The sequence below is a fragment of the Sphaerodactylus townsendi genome, linkage group LG08 (genome assembly GCF_021028975.2).
Source record: "Sphaerodactylus townsendi isolate TG3544 linkage group LG08, MPM_Stown_v2.3, whole genome shotgun sequence".
Lineage (NCBI taxonomy): Eukaryota > Metazoa > Chordata > Lepidosauria > Squamata > Sphaerodactylidae > Sphaerodactylus > Sphaerodactylus townsendi.
Window position 1 is genome coordinate 24904868 of NC_059432.1, and position 15386 is coordinate 24920253.

Consider the following 15386-nt stretch of genomic DNA (forward strand, 5'->3'; position numbering starts at 1 on the left):
AGACTTGATGGTAGGGGTCCCCAACCTTTCTGATCCTGCAGGCACCTTGGGAATTCTGACACAGGGTGGAGGGTGCAGCCACAAGATGGTTGCTGCATGAAGTGGAACCAGGCACAAAATGTCAGTGAGTGAGGTTATGCACAACTCTAATAGTAACTTTTCAACATTTGAGACAGAAGCTCTGTTTCACTAGATGTCTTTTAAAATGATCATATTGTTCAGAAATATTGACTTGCACACACGTAACTACTGCTTGACTGAAGGTAAGACACTTGTACTATTTCATGATAGCAACTGACAATAGTAATGGCGTCTGTCATGTTTTGCTCTAGGTTGATAGGTACCTCTACCACATGCGCCTCTCTGATGATGTCTTACTGGATGTGATGAAACAATTCCAGGCAGAGATGGTGAAGGGCCTGGGAAGAGACACCAACCCAACAGCTACCCTAAAAATGCTGCCAACATTTGTGCGATCAACTCCTGATGGCTCAGGTAAGCGAACTATAGTAGTGCAAAATGACAGCATATTTAATGTTGACACAAACATGTATACATAACAGTTAGCCACAGAAGTCTTGCATGAGACAAAATATACCCAGTATTAGTCCTCAAATAAGTGCAAACAGATGAGCCCCTGGTATCTGCTCATTTCATGGAATACATTATTGTCCACTTCCTCAGTATGGTATCATCAGTCTTGCTCTGTAAGGTCACCTTCCCATTCGTAGCATTCAAATTCATTATAATCTCTTACTACAAGGAGATGCGCCATCTGATGTGAAGCTAAGCAGTCTTGGGGTTTATTGTGCCATCTTATTACAGGATAGTTTGTGATGAACTGTTGCTGTTTGGCAAAGGGCTCGTTCTAAGCAGTCAGCAGTCACTGGGGAGAGAGAGAGAACAGTGAGGTCTTAGAACAGTGATGGCGAACCTTTTTGAGACCAAGTGCCCAAATTGCAACCCAAACCCCACGTATTTATCGCAAAGTGCCAACCTGGCAATTTAACCTGAATGCTGAGGTTTTAGTTTAGAAAAAAAGGTTGGCTCCCTCTTCCTCTGCCCCACCTGCTCGAGCAGGGGCCTGCCTGCTCTAGCCTCCAGCAAGTCCCACGCGCACTGCTCCTGTGCAGCTCTCCTATGCCCAACTCTGCCTCCTCTAATGGCCTACCTGCCCCCCCTCGGGCCAACCCAACTCCACCTGGAGCACCACGGCAGGCACCAGGCCGCTACGTCATGCTCATTGGTCCTCTTTGCCATCGTTGCTCAGTGGGCTCCAGGCCAGCTCCTAGATGTGTGTCTGGGGGGGGAGGTGATTTTCCATCCCCACATGGCCAATGAACTCTGTGCTGCTTGGCGTGCCCACAGAGAGGGAGCTGGAAGTGCCACCTCTGGCACCTGTGCCATAGGTTCGCCATCACTGTCTTAGAAGCTGGCTGAGCAGTGGGAAAATGCTGCTGTTTGCCTCTCCAGTGGGTTTGTGGTTCTTGTTCTATAAGGAGTCAGCAGGCAGCTCGAGACCACTGAAGAAATGCCAGGAGATGTGACCACATTTTCTGCTTTAGGTCAAAATGAATTACTATGTCTAGGGCTGGAATATCCCAGATTGGACATGTGTCTTATTCCTTTGAGATTTTCAGAACAGAATAAATGTGTAGTGGTTCAGCTCCCTTCTGCCACAATGCTGAGTGGCAGATACACAACTGGGAAAAAAATGAGGGCAGGCAGCTAGACTATTCCGATGAGTAAGGAAGCCAAGCCTTCCCAGTTTTATTTTGCTAGGGATCACATCCAGTGGGTTAGAGGGCGACACTACAGGTCATTTCTGTGGCACATGAGGCCTAAACAGTGGCTGCCTCAAGAAAATCTTGAAGCTGTAGCTCTAGCCGTTTCCGTACATGACGCCGACCCAACCCCACCGGGACGACGGCGCCGCGCTGCACCGTCGCCCGATCGACTTACCGTCTCTGTGGCCGTCTGGCGCGTCGCTGAGACCAGGGGACACGCCCCCCCAGGGGTGTAACGAGGCAAACTGGAGCCCTGGGCAAAACCTGTTGGATGCCCCCCCCCCCCCCCCATGGACAGCCACCCCACCACAACCAAAACATTTTTTTGCACCAGGACATTGGTGCCTGCAGGGGATACATTTTTAGACATATCGGCACCAAAACTTCAGCGTATCATCAGGAGACTGTCCTTATGCTACCCACAAGTTTGGTGCAGTTTGGTTCAGGGCGGACAAAGCTATGGACCCTCAAAAGGGTAGCCCCCATCTCCTTAGCTCCCATTGGAAAGAATGGGAGATGGGGGCTAAGGCAGGTGTGCTAAGGCAGCTGTACTAAGGTGTACTAAGGTGTGCTAAGGCAGGTGTACAGAGGTGTACTAAGGACAGTGTACGGCACGAATAAGGTGCTTAGCAATACAGGATTATGCTAAAACTGGGTGTTGCTAAGGCAGGTTAGTACTTCAAGGTGTACTAAAAGGTTAGTGCTAAGGCAGGTGTACTAAAAGGTTAGTACTAAGGCAGCTGTACTTCAAAAAGGTTAGTACTAAGGCAGCTGTACTAAAAAGGTGTAATTTACTAAGGCAGATACTACCCAGGTGTACTAAGGTGTCAAAAAAAAAGCAACAGAGATTAATTTAACTAAGGTTGGTGCTTCAAAAGATGTGCTTCTAAGGCAGGTTAATTACCTTAAAAAGGTATGCTAAGGACAGGTGTACTCAAAAAAGGTTTATGCTACAAGGTTATTGCTAAAGAGAGTTTACAAAGGTGTACTAAGGATTTGTTGCTTTAAGGCAGGGTGAACTAAGGATTGTATTAGGGTGTGCTAAGCCAGGTTGTAGCTAAAAGGTTGTACTAAAGGAATTATTGTGCCAAGGCAGGTGTACTAAGGCAGGTGTACTAAGGGGTACTAAGGTGTGCTAAGGCAGGTGTACTAAGATGTACTAAGGTGTGCTAAGGCAGGTATACAAAGGTGTATTAAGGTGTGCAAAGGCAGGTGTACTAAGGTGTGCTAAGGCAGGTGTACTAAGCTGTACTAAGGTGTGCTAAGTCAGATGTACTAAGGTGTACTAAGGTGTCCTAAGGCAGGTGTACTAAGATGTACTAAAGTGTGCAAAGGCAGGTGTACCAAGGTATATTAAGGCAGGTGTAATAAGTTAGGTGTACTAATGTGTGCTAAGGTAGGTGTACTAAGGTGTGCTAATGAAGCTGTACTAAGGTGTATTAAGGTGTACTAAGGCAGGTGTACTAAGGGGTACTAAGGTGTGCTAAGGGGTGCTAATGCAGGTGTAGTAAGGCAGGTGTACTAAGGTGTACTAAGGAAGGTGTGCTAAGGCAGGTGTACTAAGGTGTACTAAGGTGTACCAAGGCAGGTGTATTAAGGGGTATTAAGGTGTACTGAGGCAGGTGTACCAAGGTGTACTAAAGTGTGCTAAGACAGGTGGACTAAGGTGTACTAAGGTGTACTAAGGCAGGTTTATTAAGGTGTATTAAGGTGTGCGAAGGCAGGTATACTAAGCGTCCATTAGGCAAGTAGGTGTACTAAAGTGTACTACCTGGTGCGTAACTAAGGCAAGGTGTACTCAAGTGTATTGCTAAGTTGGGTACTCAAAGGCAGGTGTGTATTAAGGTTGTATTAAGGTTGCCACATTAAGACAGGTGTACTACTGCAAAGGTGTACCAAAGCGCAGGTGTATTAAGGTATATTAAGGATTGTACTAAGGCAGGTGTATGTTAAGGCTGCGTACTAAAGCTTGTACTAAAGAGCAGGTGTATTAAAGGTGTGTATTAAAGGTTGTCTGCGAAAGCGCAGGTGTATTAAGGTGTACTAAGTTGTACTAAGGCAGGTGTATTAAGGTGTATTAAAGGTGCACCAAGGCAGGTGTACTAAGATTGTGTGTACTAAAGGAGTGTACTAAGGCAAGGTGTACTATAAGGTGTACTAATATGTACTAAGGCAGGTGTATTAAGGTGTACTAAGGCAGGTGTATTAAGGTGTACTAAGGCAGGTATATTAAGGTGTACTAAGGTGTACTAAGGCAGGTGTATTGAGGTGTACTAAGGCGTACTAAGGCAGGTGTATTAAGGTGTACTAAGGTGTACTAAGGCAGGTGTATTGAGGTGTACTAAGGTGTACTAAGGCAGGTGTATTGAGGTGTACTAAGGCAGGTGTATTTAGGTGTACTAAGGTGTACTAAGGCAGGTGTATTAAGGTGTATTAAGGTGCACTAAGGCAGGTGTACTAAGGTGTACTAAGGCAGGTGTATTAAGTTGTACTAGGAGGCACCTGGCTATGTATTAAAGGTGTATTACCTGCAAGGTGTACTGCTAAGGCAGGTGTACTAAGGCAATTAAGGTATTCTTTGCTTCTAAGGCTGGTGCATTACGCGCACATGCGTCTCGGCTACAGGTGCAATTACGTATTCATATGAGATGGGGCTACCCTTTGAGAGTCCATATAACTTTGGGACCCTGAACCAAACTTCTGCCACCAAACCTGGGGGGGGGGGGTGCCATCATGACAGTCTCCAGATGATACCCTGAAAAAATTTGGGTGCTGATATCACGTCTCAAAAATGCACCCCTCCCTGCAAGAACATCCCGAAATTTGCGATGAGAATCTTTGTTGTGCATTGAGTTTTCTGCTTTGCTGTCAATGGGGGTTGCAGGCTAAAGTGGGGGCGCACATTTCTGAAGGTATAGGTCTCCAAGGCAGCTTTCAGGGGTCTCATCAGGCGAGCACTGTCCCTAGTGATAATTCACGCCAGGTTTGGTGCAGTTTGATCGATTCCAGGGGGGGCCAAGAGATTATGGACCCTCAGAAAACTGTAGCCCCCATCTCCCATGTAGCTCCCATTGGAGCCAAGGCAATGGGGGGGATAGGGGCACCCACTTTGGGAGTCCATAACTGTGGACTCCCTGAACCAAACCTCACCAAACTTGGGAGGTAGCATAAGGACAGTCTCCTGGTGATTCACTGTAATTGTGGTGCCGCTAGCCTAAAACTGCACGCCCCCTGCAGGCCAAACATGGAAAAACCACTAAAATACCTAAAAGCGAGACCCAGCATCTTTGATTGCCCCCCTATCAAGCGTGATGCCCTGGGCAGCTGCCCTTGGGCATTGCTGTTCCAACGGGATGCGTCCCCACCCATGCATTGCATCGCTCCAGAGTGCCCCCTATACGGAGGAAGCGACTCCCAGCTCCAGAGTGCATCGAGTGTCCCCAGGCACCAGCTGACGACAACACAGATGGACGGTAAGCCGATGGAACGGGCAGTGAAGTGGGTGGCAGGGAGCTGGAGAGCACGGAGACGTTCATGCCAGCTGGCTGGAAGCTGCCGTTTTCCAAAAACCTCACTAGGGAAGTGAGGTGAGAAAACAGTGGCTTCGCGCCGCTCAGGGGGAGCGAGGGCGGCGCGGCGGCGCAGCAGCTGCGCCTCCCGTGCGAACAGCTCCCTGGGGATGGCGTTTTTGCCATCCCCAGGGCGCTGTTTACGGTCCGTGTGGAAAGGGCCTCTGTGAGGGACTTGAAATTTCAAATCCACAAATATCATCCCAGTTAGATGGGGATGCGGGGAGTTACAGATGGTAATGTTTCCCCCACTGAAACAAATGGAGAAAGAAAATGAACGTATGCAAGGTTGTGTGACAAAGATGAAAACAAAATCACTGCACACATTCCTAAGTCTGTTTTCTTAAACTTCCAAGATGCAAAGTTATGTGTCCTTTGTTCTGGCATTGATCTGCTGTTACACAAGGGGTGCTAGATTGGTAGAGTAACAGCAGATGGCTGATGGAGTAAACCAAGAACTGAAATGAGCCTTTGAATGTCTCCTAGTTTTCTAGACTATTGGTTATAGAGACCTAATCTGGGAGCAGCGGCAATACCCATGCAGGACTCTCAAGATGCGCAATTAGTCACAGAATGGAGATGTGATCATATCGGTTGTTTGTATTACAGAAAAGGGCGACTTCCTCGCTTTAGACCTTGGAGGCTCCAAATTCAGAGTCCTGAAAGTCAAAGTGTCTGAAGATGGGAAGCAACATGTCCAAATGGAGAGTCAATTCTACCCAACACCAAAAGAAATCATACATGGGAATGGAACGGATGTAAGTAGCGTCTCTCACTTGGGGATTTCCTCATTGTGTTGCATGATGTGTTTGGTTAGGCCAGCTTTAGTCATTTTGAATATTTGCAGGCTCCAGATCAAAGGCTTAGCAATCAGTTCTGAAAAGAAGCATGACTTACTAAAACTCATGGCTGCTTTTTGCTGAGGGGGTCAGGAGGATAGATCCTAGGCAGGCTGCTTCTGCAGGGTAACTAGATCACTGTTCACTAGTATGCTGATATTCTGCAGGTCTGGATCATATTTACAGCTTTCTTTCTCTTACATAAAAATATAAATTGATTTGGGTGCTGTGTGGTTTCCGGGCTGTATGGCCGTGTTCTAGCAGCATTCTCTCCTGACGTTTCGCCTGCATCTGTGGCTGGCATCTTCAGAGGATCGAAGATCCTCTGAAGATGCCAGCCACAGATGCAGGCGAAACGTCAGGAGAGAATGCTGCTAGAACACGGCCATACAGCCCGGAAACCACACAGCACCCAAGTGATTCCGGCCGTGAAAGCCTTCGACTATAAATTGATTGCTTATGTTGCTATTGTTCTACCTTCTGTTCCATTTGAGCAGGAATATGAGAGAGCAGGAAAAATACATGATGCAACCGTAACTGGTAAATGTTTCCTTTCTTTTTTATGTAGCTGTTTAAATATGTTGCCGAGTGTCTCACGGATTTCATGGAGACCAAGGACATAAAACACAAGAAACTGCCTCTCGGCTTTACGTTTTCTTTTCCTTGTAAGCAGAATAAATTAGAAGAGGTAAGACCAACACTAATCCATAATAGTACTGTTGGCTTTGGGCCCATAGAATTATCGAGTGGCGTTCCAGAGCTGAGTGTGCTATACTTATTCTAAAAGGATACAGAGGTTATTCCACAAAATTGGTGGAAATGATTGTATTTTAGCATATTTCGATCCTGTTCCTCTCCAAAAAGGAGCCAAAGTCATTTACAAGGGAAAAAAATAATCCAGTGTGCATCAAAAACCAATGCAAATTCACATCAGGGTGTCTCTAAATTCATTAGTACCTGAGACAGGAAGGGGGATACCAATCCTGATTCATCAGTATTGATGTCATTCAGTTGGCAAAGAGGTACTTCTGTTCTTCCTTCCTTCCCTCCCTTCCTGCTGTCTGCCGGTTGCCAGGCGCTGGTGGCCTTAATTCTAACTGCAAAAGTATTTGTAAAATCTACCCATTTAAAAATCAGGGGTTGGGGCTTTAAAAGGACAGAAAGAGTAACATTGGTGTATACACAGGACAATGGAGGCAACAGATATGTGGAGGGAAGGCACGAAGATTCAGAGTATCATGTCACCGCAAGGCATTGGAAAAGCCTCCCACAGAAGTATGAGAGTATGCTAAATCTAATTTACAAAGCTTAAAGCAACCCCATTTTAGCACAGTAGCTAGTCTGTGTGTTTTGCACATTGCCATGTAACACTGCTCAGTGATGTTGTGTAAAAACTAATCATAAATAATAATAATTGTTACTTTTTTAGGGTGTGCTGCTTTCTTGGACAAAGCACTTTAAAGTCCGAGGAGTGCAACAGACAGATGTTGTGAGCTCTCTCCGCAAAGCCCTCAGGAAACACCAGGCAAGTTTGGAGACCATGGACCAATTGCTTTTTCTTTGCTTAGCCTCTATCTTATACGGCTGCTGAGAAGATTAAATGGAGGAGGGAAGAGAACCATGTATGCTACCCTGAGCTCTTTAGAAGGAGAATAAGATAAGAAATAAAGCAAAGCTATTGCCTTTAAGTATTGGTTTCAATGGAAAACACACTTCTAGCTTAAACTTCCCCCCCATCCAATTGTATGTCATCCAAGGGATTTTCCCTGCCATCAAAAGCTATGTGTGTGTGTATGCATACAGATATGTATATATATTTAACTTAATTCTTTTTATTGCTTGATACTTTTTAAATTTGCCTAATAGTTTGCATTTGTCCCTCTTAGGATGTTGATGTGGACGTCTTGGCCTTGGTAAATGACACAGTGGGAACAATGATGACCTGCGGATATGATGATCGACGGTGTGAAGTTGGTGTCATTATTGGTAATTCTGTAACATCTCATAAGAAGCAAGGCCAGCGTAACATAAGCTGAAATGAGTATTTTACAACCGAAACCAATTAAGTATGGAAGTGGATGCTAGATCCTGTAAAAGCTGGAGTTATTTTTCTTAGAAAAATTTACCATTTTTCTTAGAAAAGTAACAGTTGTATTCCTACTTTATACATTTCTTTGTCTCTCCCCATCCCACCTTCTTCCATTGAATCTGATGGGCTCAGGAACAGGCACCAATGCTTGCTACATGGAGGAAATGAGCAATATTGAACTTGTGGAAGGCGATGAAGGGCAGATGTGCATCAACACTGAATGGGGAGCCTTTGGAGATGATGGCTCATTAGAAAGCATTCGGACTGACTTCGACAGAGAGATTGACTTGGGTTCTATTAATCCTGGGAAACAGCTGTGAGTTTAGTTTTGGATTTGGCATAAGTCTTCTTTCTGATAACATAGCTGGTAGGCTTGGGTTCATTTGGACACCTTCGCATTCTGTAACTGCAACTTTTGTTCAATCACAGATTTGAGAAGATGATCAGTGGATTGTATTTAGGAGAACTTGTCAGACTTATCCTTCTGAAAATGGCAAAGGAAGGTTTACTTTTCAATGGGAAGTTATCAACAGATCTCTGCACTAAGGGCAAGATTGAGACAAGACATGTTGCTGACATGGAGAAGTAAGACATTTTAAGACTGTTTTCCACAAATGGAGTTCGTTCAGTTCTGCTGTGACCTGTTATGAACATTGAATCTGATTGCTGAGTAGCTTGATTCTGTCTTCAAATTTATCTGTTTTGGCAGCCCCACAGAAGTCAGTTCAGAGTAAAGTCCAGAACGGGGGATGATGCCAATTTGGTAGGGCCTTCTCAGTGGCAGCCCCACAATCATGGAACAATCTTCTTGGACATCTCCCTGAAGGAGGTCACTGAAGGCAGTTTTATTTAGGACTGCATTTGATTAAGGAAGTCCTGAATTGTGATTTGAGTTTGGTTTTATGTTTTATGTAAATCTATTCAACATATTTGATTAATATTATAAGCCACCTTGAGCTCCACATGGAGGAAAAGCAGCTAATAGATGCTGAAACATAATTAAATAAATTAAAATAGGGCAGAACAAATAGGGCAGAACAAATAAAATAGGGCGGTCCAGACCATTTTTAATCAGGTTTCAGAAAAGACTGTTTCTCCGGCCAAGTACTGGACCTATACAAAAAGTGACTGAATATTGCTGCTCCCCCCCACCCCCCCTTCCCTGAAGTGGCACTGGCAACTCTTGACAACATTTCTGGTTCCTTTGTTTTGGCTTAGATATAAAGAAGGCCTGAACAATACTAAACAAATTCTGACTGAGCTGGGCCTGACCCCTTCCGAAGAAGACTGCATTGCTGCACAGCATGTCTGCACCATTGTTTCATTCCGTTCAGCAAACCTTTGTGCCTCAGTCTTAGCGGCCATTCTGACTCGTCTCCGTGAAAATAAAAAACTGATTAGGATGCGAACAACTGTTGGCATGGATGGCACGCTGTACAAGACACACCCACAGTAAGTCAATAGTTTAGTGGGCTAAGCAAGATTCTCATCTCTCCCAGAGGGAGAAGGTAGTGTTGCTTATTTGCATATGACCATTCATTTAATTTATGCAAATGTTCACAGGAAGAATAGCTATAAAAAGGCAGATTCAAGGTCACTTGGCTGGGATAGTTGTAAGTGAAGGTGGATCAGAAGGTCTTGAGATCAAGCACTGGCATCTCCAGCTTTTTTTTAAAAAAAGAATCAGACCAGAGCCCATCTAGTCCAACACTCTACTACTTGAGTGGCCCACCAGGTGCCTTTGGGAGCTCACATGCAGGATGTGAAAGCAATGGGCTGCTGCTGCTGCTGCTCCTGAGCACCTGGTCTGCTAAGGCATTTGCAGTCTCAGATCAAGGAGGATCAAGATTGGTAGCCATACATCAACTTCTCCTCCATAAATCTGTCCAAGCCCCTTTTAAAGCTATCCAGGTTAGCGGCCATCACCACCTCCTGTGGCAGCATATTCCAAACACCAATCACACGTTGCTTGAAGAAATGTTTCCTTTTAGTAGTCCTAATTCTTCCCCCCAGCATTTTCAATGTATGCCCCCTGGTTCTAGTATTGTGAGAAAGAGAGAAAAATTTCTCTCTGTCAACATTTTCTACCCCATGCATAATTTTATAGACTTCAATCATATACCCCTCAGACATCAAGAGTCCCAAACGCTGCAGCCTCTCCTCATAAGGAAGGTGCTCCAATCTCTCAATCATTTTCTTTGCCCTTCTCTGCACTTTTTCTATCTCTTGATATCCTTTTTGAGATGTGGCGACCAGAACTGAACACAGTACTCCAAGTGTGGTCGCACCACTGCTTTATATAAGGGCATGACAATCTTTGCAGTTTTATTATCAATTCCTTTCCTAATTATCCTCAGCATGGAGTTTGCCTTTTTCACAGCTGCCATGCATTGCGCGTCAACTAAGACGCCCAAATCCCTTTCCTGGTCTGTGACTGACAGCACTGATAGCACTGACCCTTGTAGCGTGTATGTGAAGGTTTAATTTTTTGCCCCTATGTGCATCAGATTCAACTAGCTTTCTTTGTAGCCACCTGGCAGCTATGATGAACATATTTCCTCAAGTACTGCAGGACCCAATTTGGAGTATGGTATGGGACTTCTCTCCTCCACCTCAGCCATTTTGCTAAGCCAAAACGGCCCTAGGAACGTTTTTTTACCAATTTGTGAGGTTTCATATGCAGCAGTCTGTGTTTGTGCAGCCCTGCAGGAGGCTAAAACACTCCTCAAGAGGGGCTGTGTTGACTGAGAAAAATGGTGTGGGAAGGAAGCTAAAGCCTGCCCCGTGACATGGTCCTCCTTTCTAGATGCGCCGCAAACAGGAAATGCATTGGGACAAGATTTCTTGCCATGACGTGCTTCCTGTCCCCCCGCGTGCCTCTGTGCCGGTGGGTAATTGGCCATTTTATATGCAGTGCCAATGCACATAGCATACACATTAAACATGGGTTGAGTAGGAGGCAGAATAAAATCCAACTAGACTTTATTCATACTTTATCACTGTGTTGGTGCACCCACTCAACAACCACTTCTACACTGTCTGGGCCAGGGGTAGGGAACCTGCGGCTTGAGAGCCGCATGCGGCTCTTCTGCCCTTGCACTGTGGCTCCACGAGCCGAGCCGCCAGCTTCATCCTTGCCTACCCTGCAGGCAGCAGGGCGGGCGCACCAACTGGCCGCGGACGGCCGCGCCGTGGGCTTCCCCTCTCGCCTGCCCCGTTGGAGTGGGGCGGGCACTTTCTCGGCAGACAGCGAGGCCGAGCCGCCGGCTTCATCCTTGCTCACCCTGCAGGCTGAGCGCACCAATTGCCCGTGGGCGCTTTCCCGGTGGCCGGCAAGGCCAAGCCGCTGGCCCCATCCTTGCCCGCCCTGCAGGCAGCAGGGCGGGCGCATCCATGCGCTTCTCAGAATGAGTGGAGTAAAAGGTAAAAAAACCCAATATATATAGTGTTATCTTTATTTTAAATGTCAAATTATTTGCGGCTCCAAGTGTTTTCTTTTCCCGTGGAAAACGGGTCCAAATGGCTCTTTGAGTGTTAAAGGTTCCCTACCTCTGGTCTGGGCTCTACATCTTTGTAGTAATATATGAAGAAGCCATAGGATTGCATGGCATTGGCTCCTTTCCCCACTAGTGTTGTACTACCGTCAGAGCTGCTGGTATAAGAAGCAGAGGTGGGACCCAGCAGGTTCTCACCAGTTCCCGAGAGTGAGTTACTAATTATTTGTGTGTGCCGAGAGGGGGTTACTAATTGGGTCTGCTTTTCCGTTAGAAATTCCATTAGGTCCAAAAATCATAAAGTCCTGTTGTTAGTGAAGGTAGAAAACGAGATAATTCTCCCTGTTGGGCTGTTTTAAAAACATGTTTTAGAAATATGGTAAAGTTCCTTGTTTAAGGAAAGTATCCTCCTTTGGATTTCTAGAAACAAAATTAAGTATTTGAAAGGCAGTATTAAGTATTTGACAGGCAGTCAATTAGAGGAGAAGTAGTTGTTTCTATTGGCAGTAGATGATAGGACTTGCTATAATGAGTTTACATTATGGACAGAAAGATACTAGCTGGAAATTAGGAACTTTTTTTACAGTAAGAGTTTTTTTACAGTAACAGAGAAATTATTAACGCCCCGCCCCTGTTGTGCCCCGCCTAGCCCCATTGGCGCTACGCCACTGTTTGAATCCCACCACCATGGGAACCTGTTACTAAAATTTTTGGATCCCACTATTGATAAGAAGTACCCTGTTTCCCCTAATATAAGACATCCCCGAAAAATAAGACATGGTAGAGGTTTTGCTGAAGTGCAAAATATAAGGCATCCCCCGAAAGTAAGACATAGCAAAGTTTTTGTTTGGAAGCATGCCCGACGAACAGAACACAGGAAAAATAAGACATCCCCTGAAAATAAGACATAGCATATCTTTGGGAGCAAAAATTAATATAAGACACTGTCTTATATTCAGGGAAACACGGTAATCTCACAATTCAGTCTGTGCAGATGGTCTGCCCCTTTCAGATCTTGTATAGCTTGAACAAAATTCTGTCTCTGTGGGAAACTCCTTGATGTGCTCATGCTGGGTGGACCTGCCATGCTGAGGGCAACGGGGAAAACATCTTTCACTGTAATGTGTGAAACTGCAGCCTGGTGTAAGGAAAGGGGGAAATGAAATGTGGTGGTGTGGAGCACTTTGTATTTGAAATGGGCAAACCCACACAGGTGGTATTTTGCAAAGATTTTAAATGCTTCATCTTTTTGAGGTACGCGAAGCGTCTTCACAAAGTAGTCCGAAGGCTGGTCCCCAACTGCGACGTTCGCTTCTTGCTCTCCGAGAGCGGCAGTGCCAAAGGAGCCGCCATGGTAACCGCAGTTGCCTACAGGTTGTTATCACAGCGCAAGCAGATCGATGAGGTCTTGGCGTACTTCAGATTAACCAAAGAGGACCTTGTAGAAGTAAAAAACAAAATGAGAATGGAGATGGAGCGGGGCCTGAAGAAAGGATCGCATCCGACAGCAACTGTGAGAATGCTGCCAACCTTTGTTTGTGGAACGCCAGATGGAACAGGTCAGAAGCCATAAAATCATGCGACGTCCTGCTTCTGAGGGCCCTTGTAGATCCACAGAAGCTTTGCAAGTCTTTCTGAGAAATGTAATAATCTTAAACCCTTCTGGGGTGAGCAGTAACAATTTCACCTGCACACATTTGGGCTGTTACCTCTTTCCCCCCTCTGAGCAGCAGTGGCGCAGTGGCTAAGAGCAGTGGCTAAGAGCAGGTGCACTCTGATCTGGAGGAACCGGGTTTGATTCCCAGCTCTGCCGCTTGAGTTGTGGAGGCTTATCTGGGGAATTCCGATTAGCTTGTACACTCCCACACATGCCAGCTGGGTGACCTTGGGCTAGTCACAGCTTCTTGGAGCTCTCTCAGCCCCACCCACCTCACAGGGTGTTTGTTGTGAGGGGGGAAGGGCAAGGAGATTGTAAGCCCCTTTGAGTCTCCTACAGGAGAGAAACGGGGGATATAAATCCAAACTTCTTCTTCTTCTTCTTCTTCTTCTTCTTCTTCTTCTTCTTCTTCTTCTTCTTCTTCTTCTTCTTCTTCTTCTTCTTCTTCTTCTTCTTCTTCTTCTTCTTCTTCTTCTTCTTCTTCTTCTTCTTCTTCTTCTTCTTCTTCTTCTTCTTCTTCTTCTTCTTCTTCCCTAATATTTGTGCTGTTCTCTTCAAGGCATTTACTGTGATGGCGGTAGGGTAGTATAAATGGGTGTCTCATCATAAATTATTAGATTCATATTTTGTTGCTTACTAAAAGAAGTTTGATTTTTTAAAGACATGCTACAAAGTAATTCTACTTTCAATATAACTTTTTGACAAAGTTCCTCACCAGAGACTATTGAGAAAACTCAGCAATCAAGGAATAAGAGGGGAAGTCCTCCTATGGATTAAAAACTGGTTGAGAAACAGGAAGCAAAGAGTGAGTGTAAATGGGAAGTTCTCACAATGGAGAGATGTAGGGAGTGGTGTCCCCCAAGGATCCGTTTTGGGACCAGTGCTCTTTAACCTATTCATAAATGATCTGGAAGTAAGGGTGGGTAGCGTGGTGGCCAAGTTTGCAATGATACCAAATTATGTAGGGTGGTGAGAACCACAAAGGATTGCGAAGAGCTCCAAGCGGACCTTGATAAATTAGGTGAGTGGGCTAAGAAATGGCAAATGCAGTTCAATGTAGCAAAATGCAAAATGATGCACATAGGGGCAAAAAAATCCAAACTTCACATACAAGCTACAAGGGTCCAGTGCGCTATCAGGGGTCACAGAGCCAGGAAAGGGATTTGGGCGTCTTAGTTGATAGTTCCATGAGAATGCGTCAACTCAATGCATGGCAGCTGTGAAAAGGTGCAAAGCTCTATGCACTGGGGATCATTAGGAAAAGGAATTGAGAATAAAACTGCAAAGATTGTCATGCCCTTATATAAAGCAGTGAGAGTCGCGACTGCACTTAGAGTACTCGTGTCCAGTTCTGGTGCATCTCAAAAAAAGGATATGTGAGGAGATAGAAAGTGCAGAGAGAAAAGGGCAACAAAGGATGATTGAGGGACTAGGAGCACCTTCCCTATGAGGAGAGGCTGCAAGAAAGCGTTTGGGGACTCTTTAGTTTGGAGAGGGAGGCGGCTGAGGGGGGGGGATATGATTGAAGTCTATAAAATTATGCATGGGGTAGAAAATGTTGACAGAGAGAAATTTTTCTCTCTTTCTCACAATACTAGAACCAGGGGGCATTCATTGAAAATGCTGGGGGGAAGAATTAGGACTAATAAAAGGAAACACTTCTTCACGCAACATGTGATTGGTGTTTGGAATATGCTGCCACAGGAGGTGGTGATGGCCACTAACCTGGATAGCTTTAAAAGGGGCTTGGACAGATTTATGGAGGAGAAGTTGATTTATGGCTACCAATCTTGATCCTCTTTGATCTGAGATTGCAAATGCCTTAACAGACCAGGTGCTCAGGAGCAACAGCCGCAGAAGTGCCATTTGCTTTCCACCTCACTGCATGTGAGGTTCCCAAAGGCACCCCTGAAGTGGAGCCACTCACCTTTTGAAGTAGCAGAGAGCTGGA

The 15386-nt window shown here is 45.4% G+C and overlaps 1 protein-coding gene across 2 annotated transcripts in view; it reads left to right on the forward strand.

Moving 5' to 3' along the window:
• Positions 1-15386, forward strand: part of LOC125437545 (hexokinase HKDC1-like) — a 33199-nt gene that overhangs the window by 13624 nt on the left and 4189 nt on the right. For both annotated transcript variants that reach the window (XM_048505209.1, XM_048505208.1), the window contains exons 2-10: positions 333-495; positions 5966-6114; positions 6764-6883; positions 7625-7720; positions 8082-8181; positions 8417-8600; positions 8714-8869; positions 9503-9736; positions 13033-13337. In XM_048505209.1, the coding sequence (XP_048361166.1) occupies positions 354-495; positions 5966-6114; positions 6764-6883; positions 7625-7720; positions 8082-8181; positions 8417-8600; positions 8714-8869; positions 9503-9736; positions 13033-13337 (1486 nt within the window). In that variant the 5' untranslated portion in view covers positions 333-353. The remainder of the gene's footprint in view (positions 1-332; positions 496-5965; positions 6115-6763; positions 6884-7624; positions 7721-8081; positions 8182-8416; positions 8601-8713; positions 8870-9502; positions 9737-13032; positions 13338-15386) is intronic.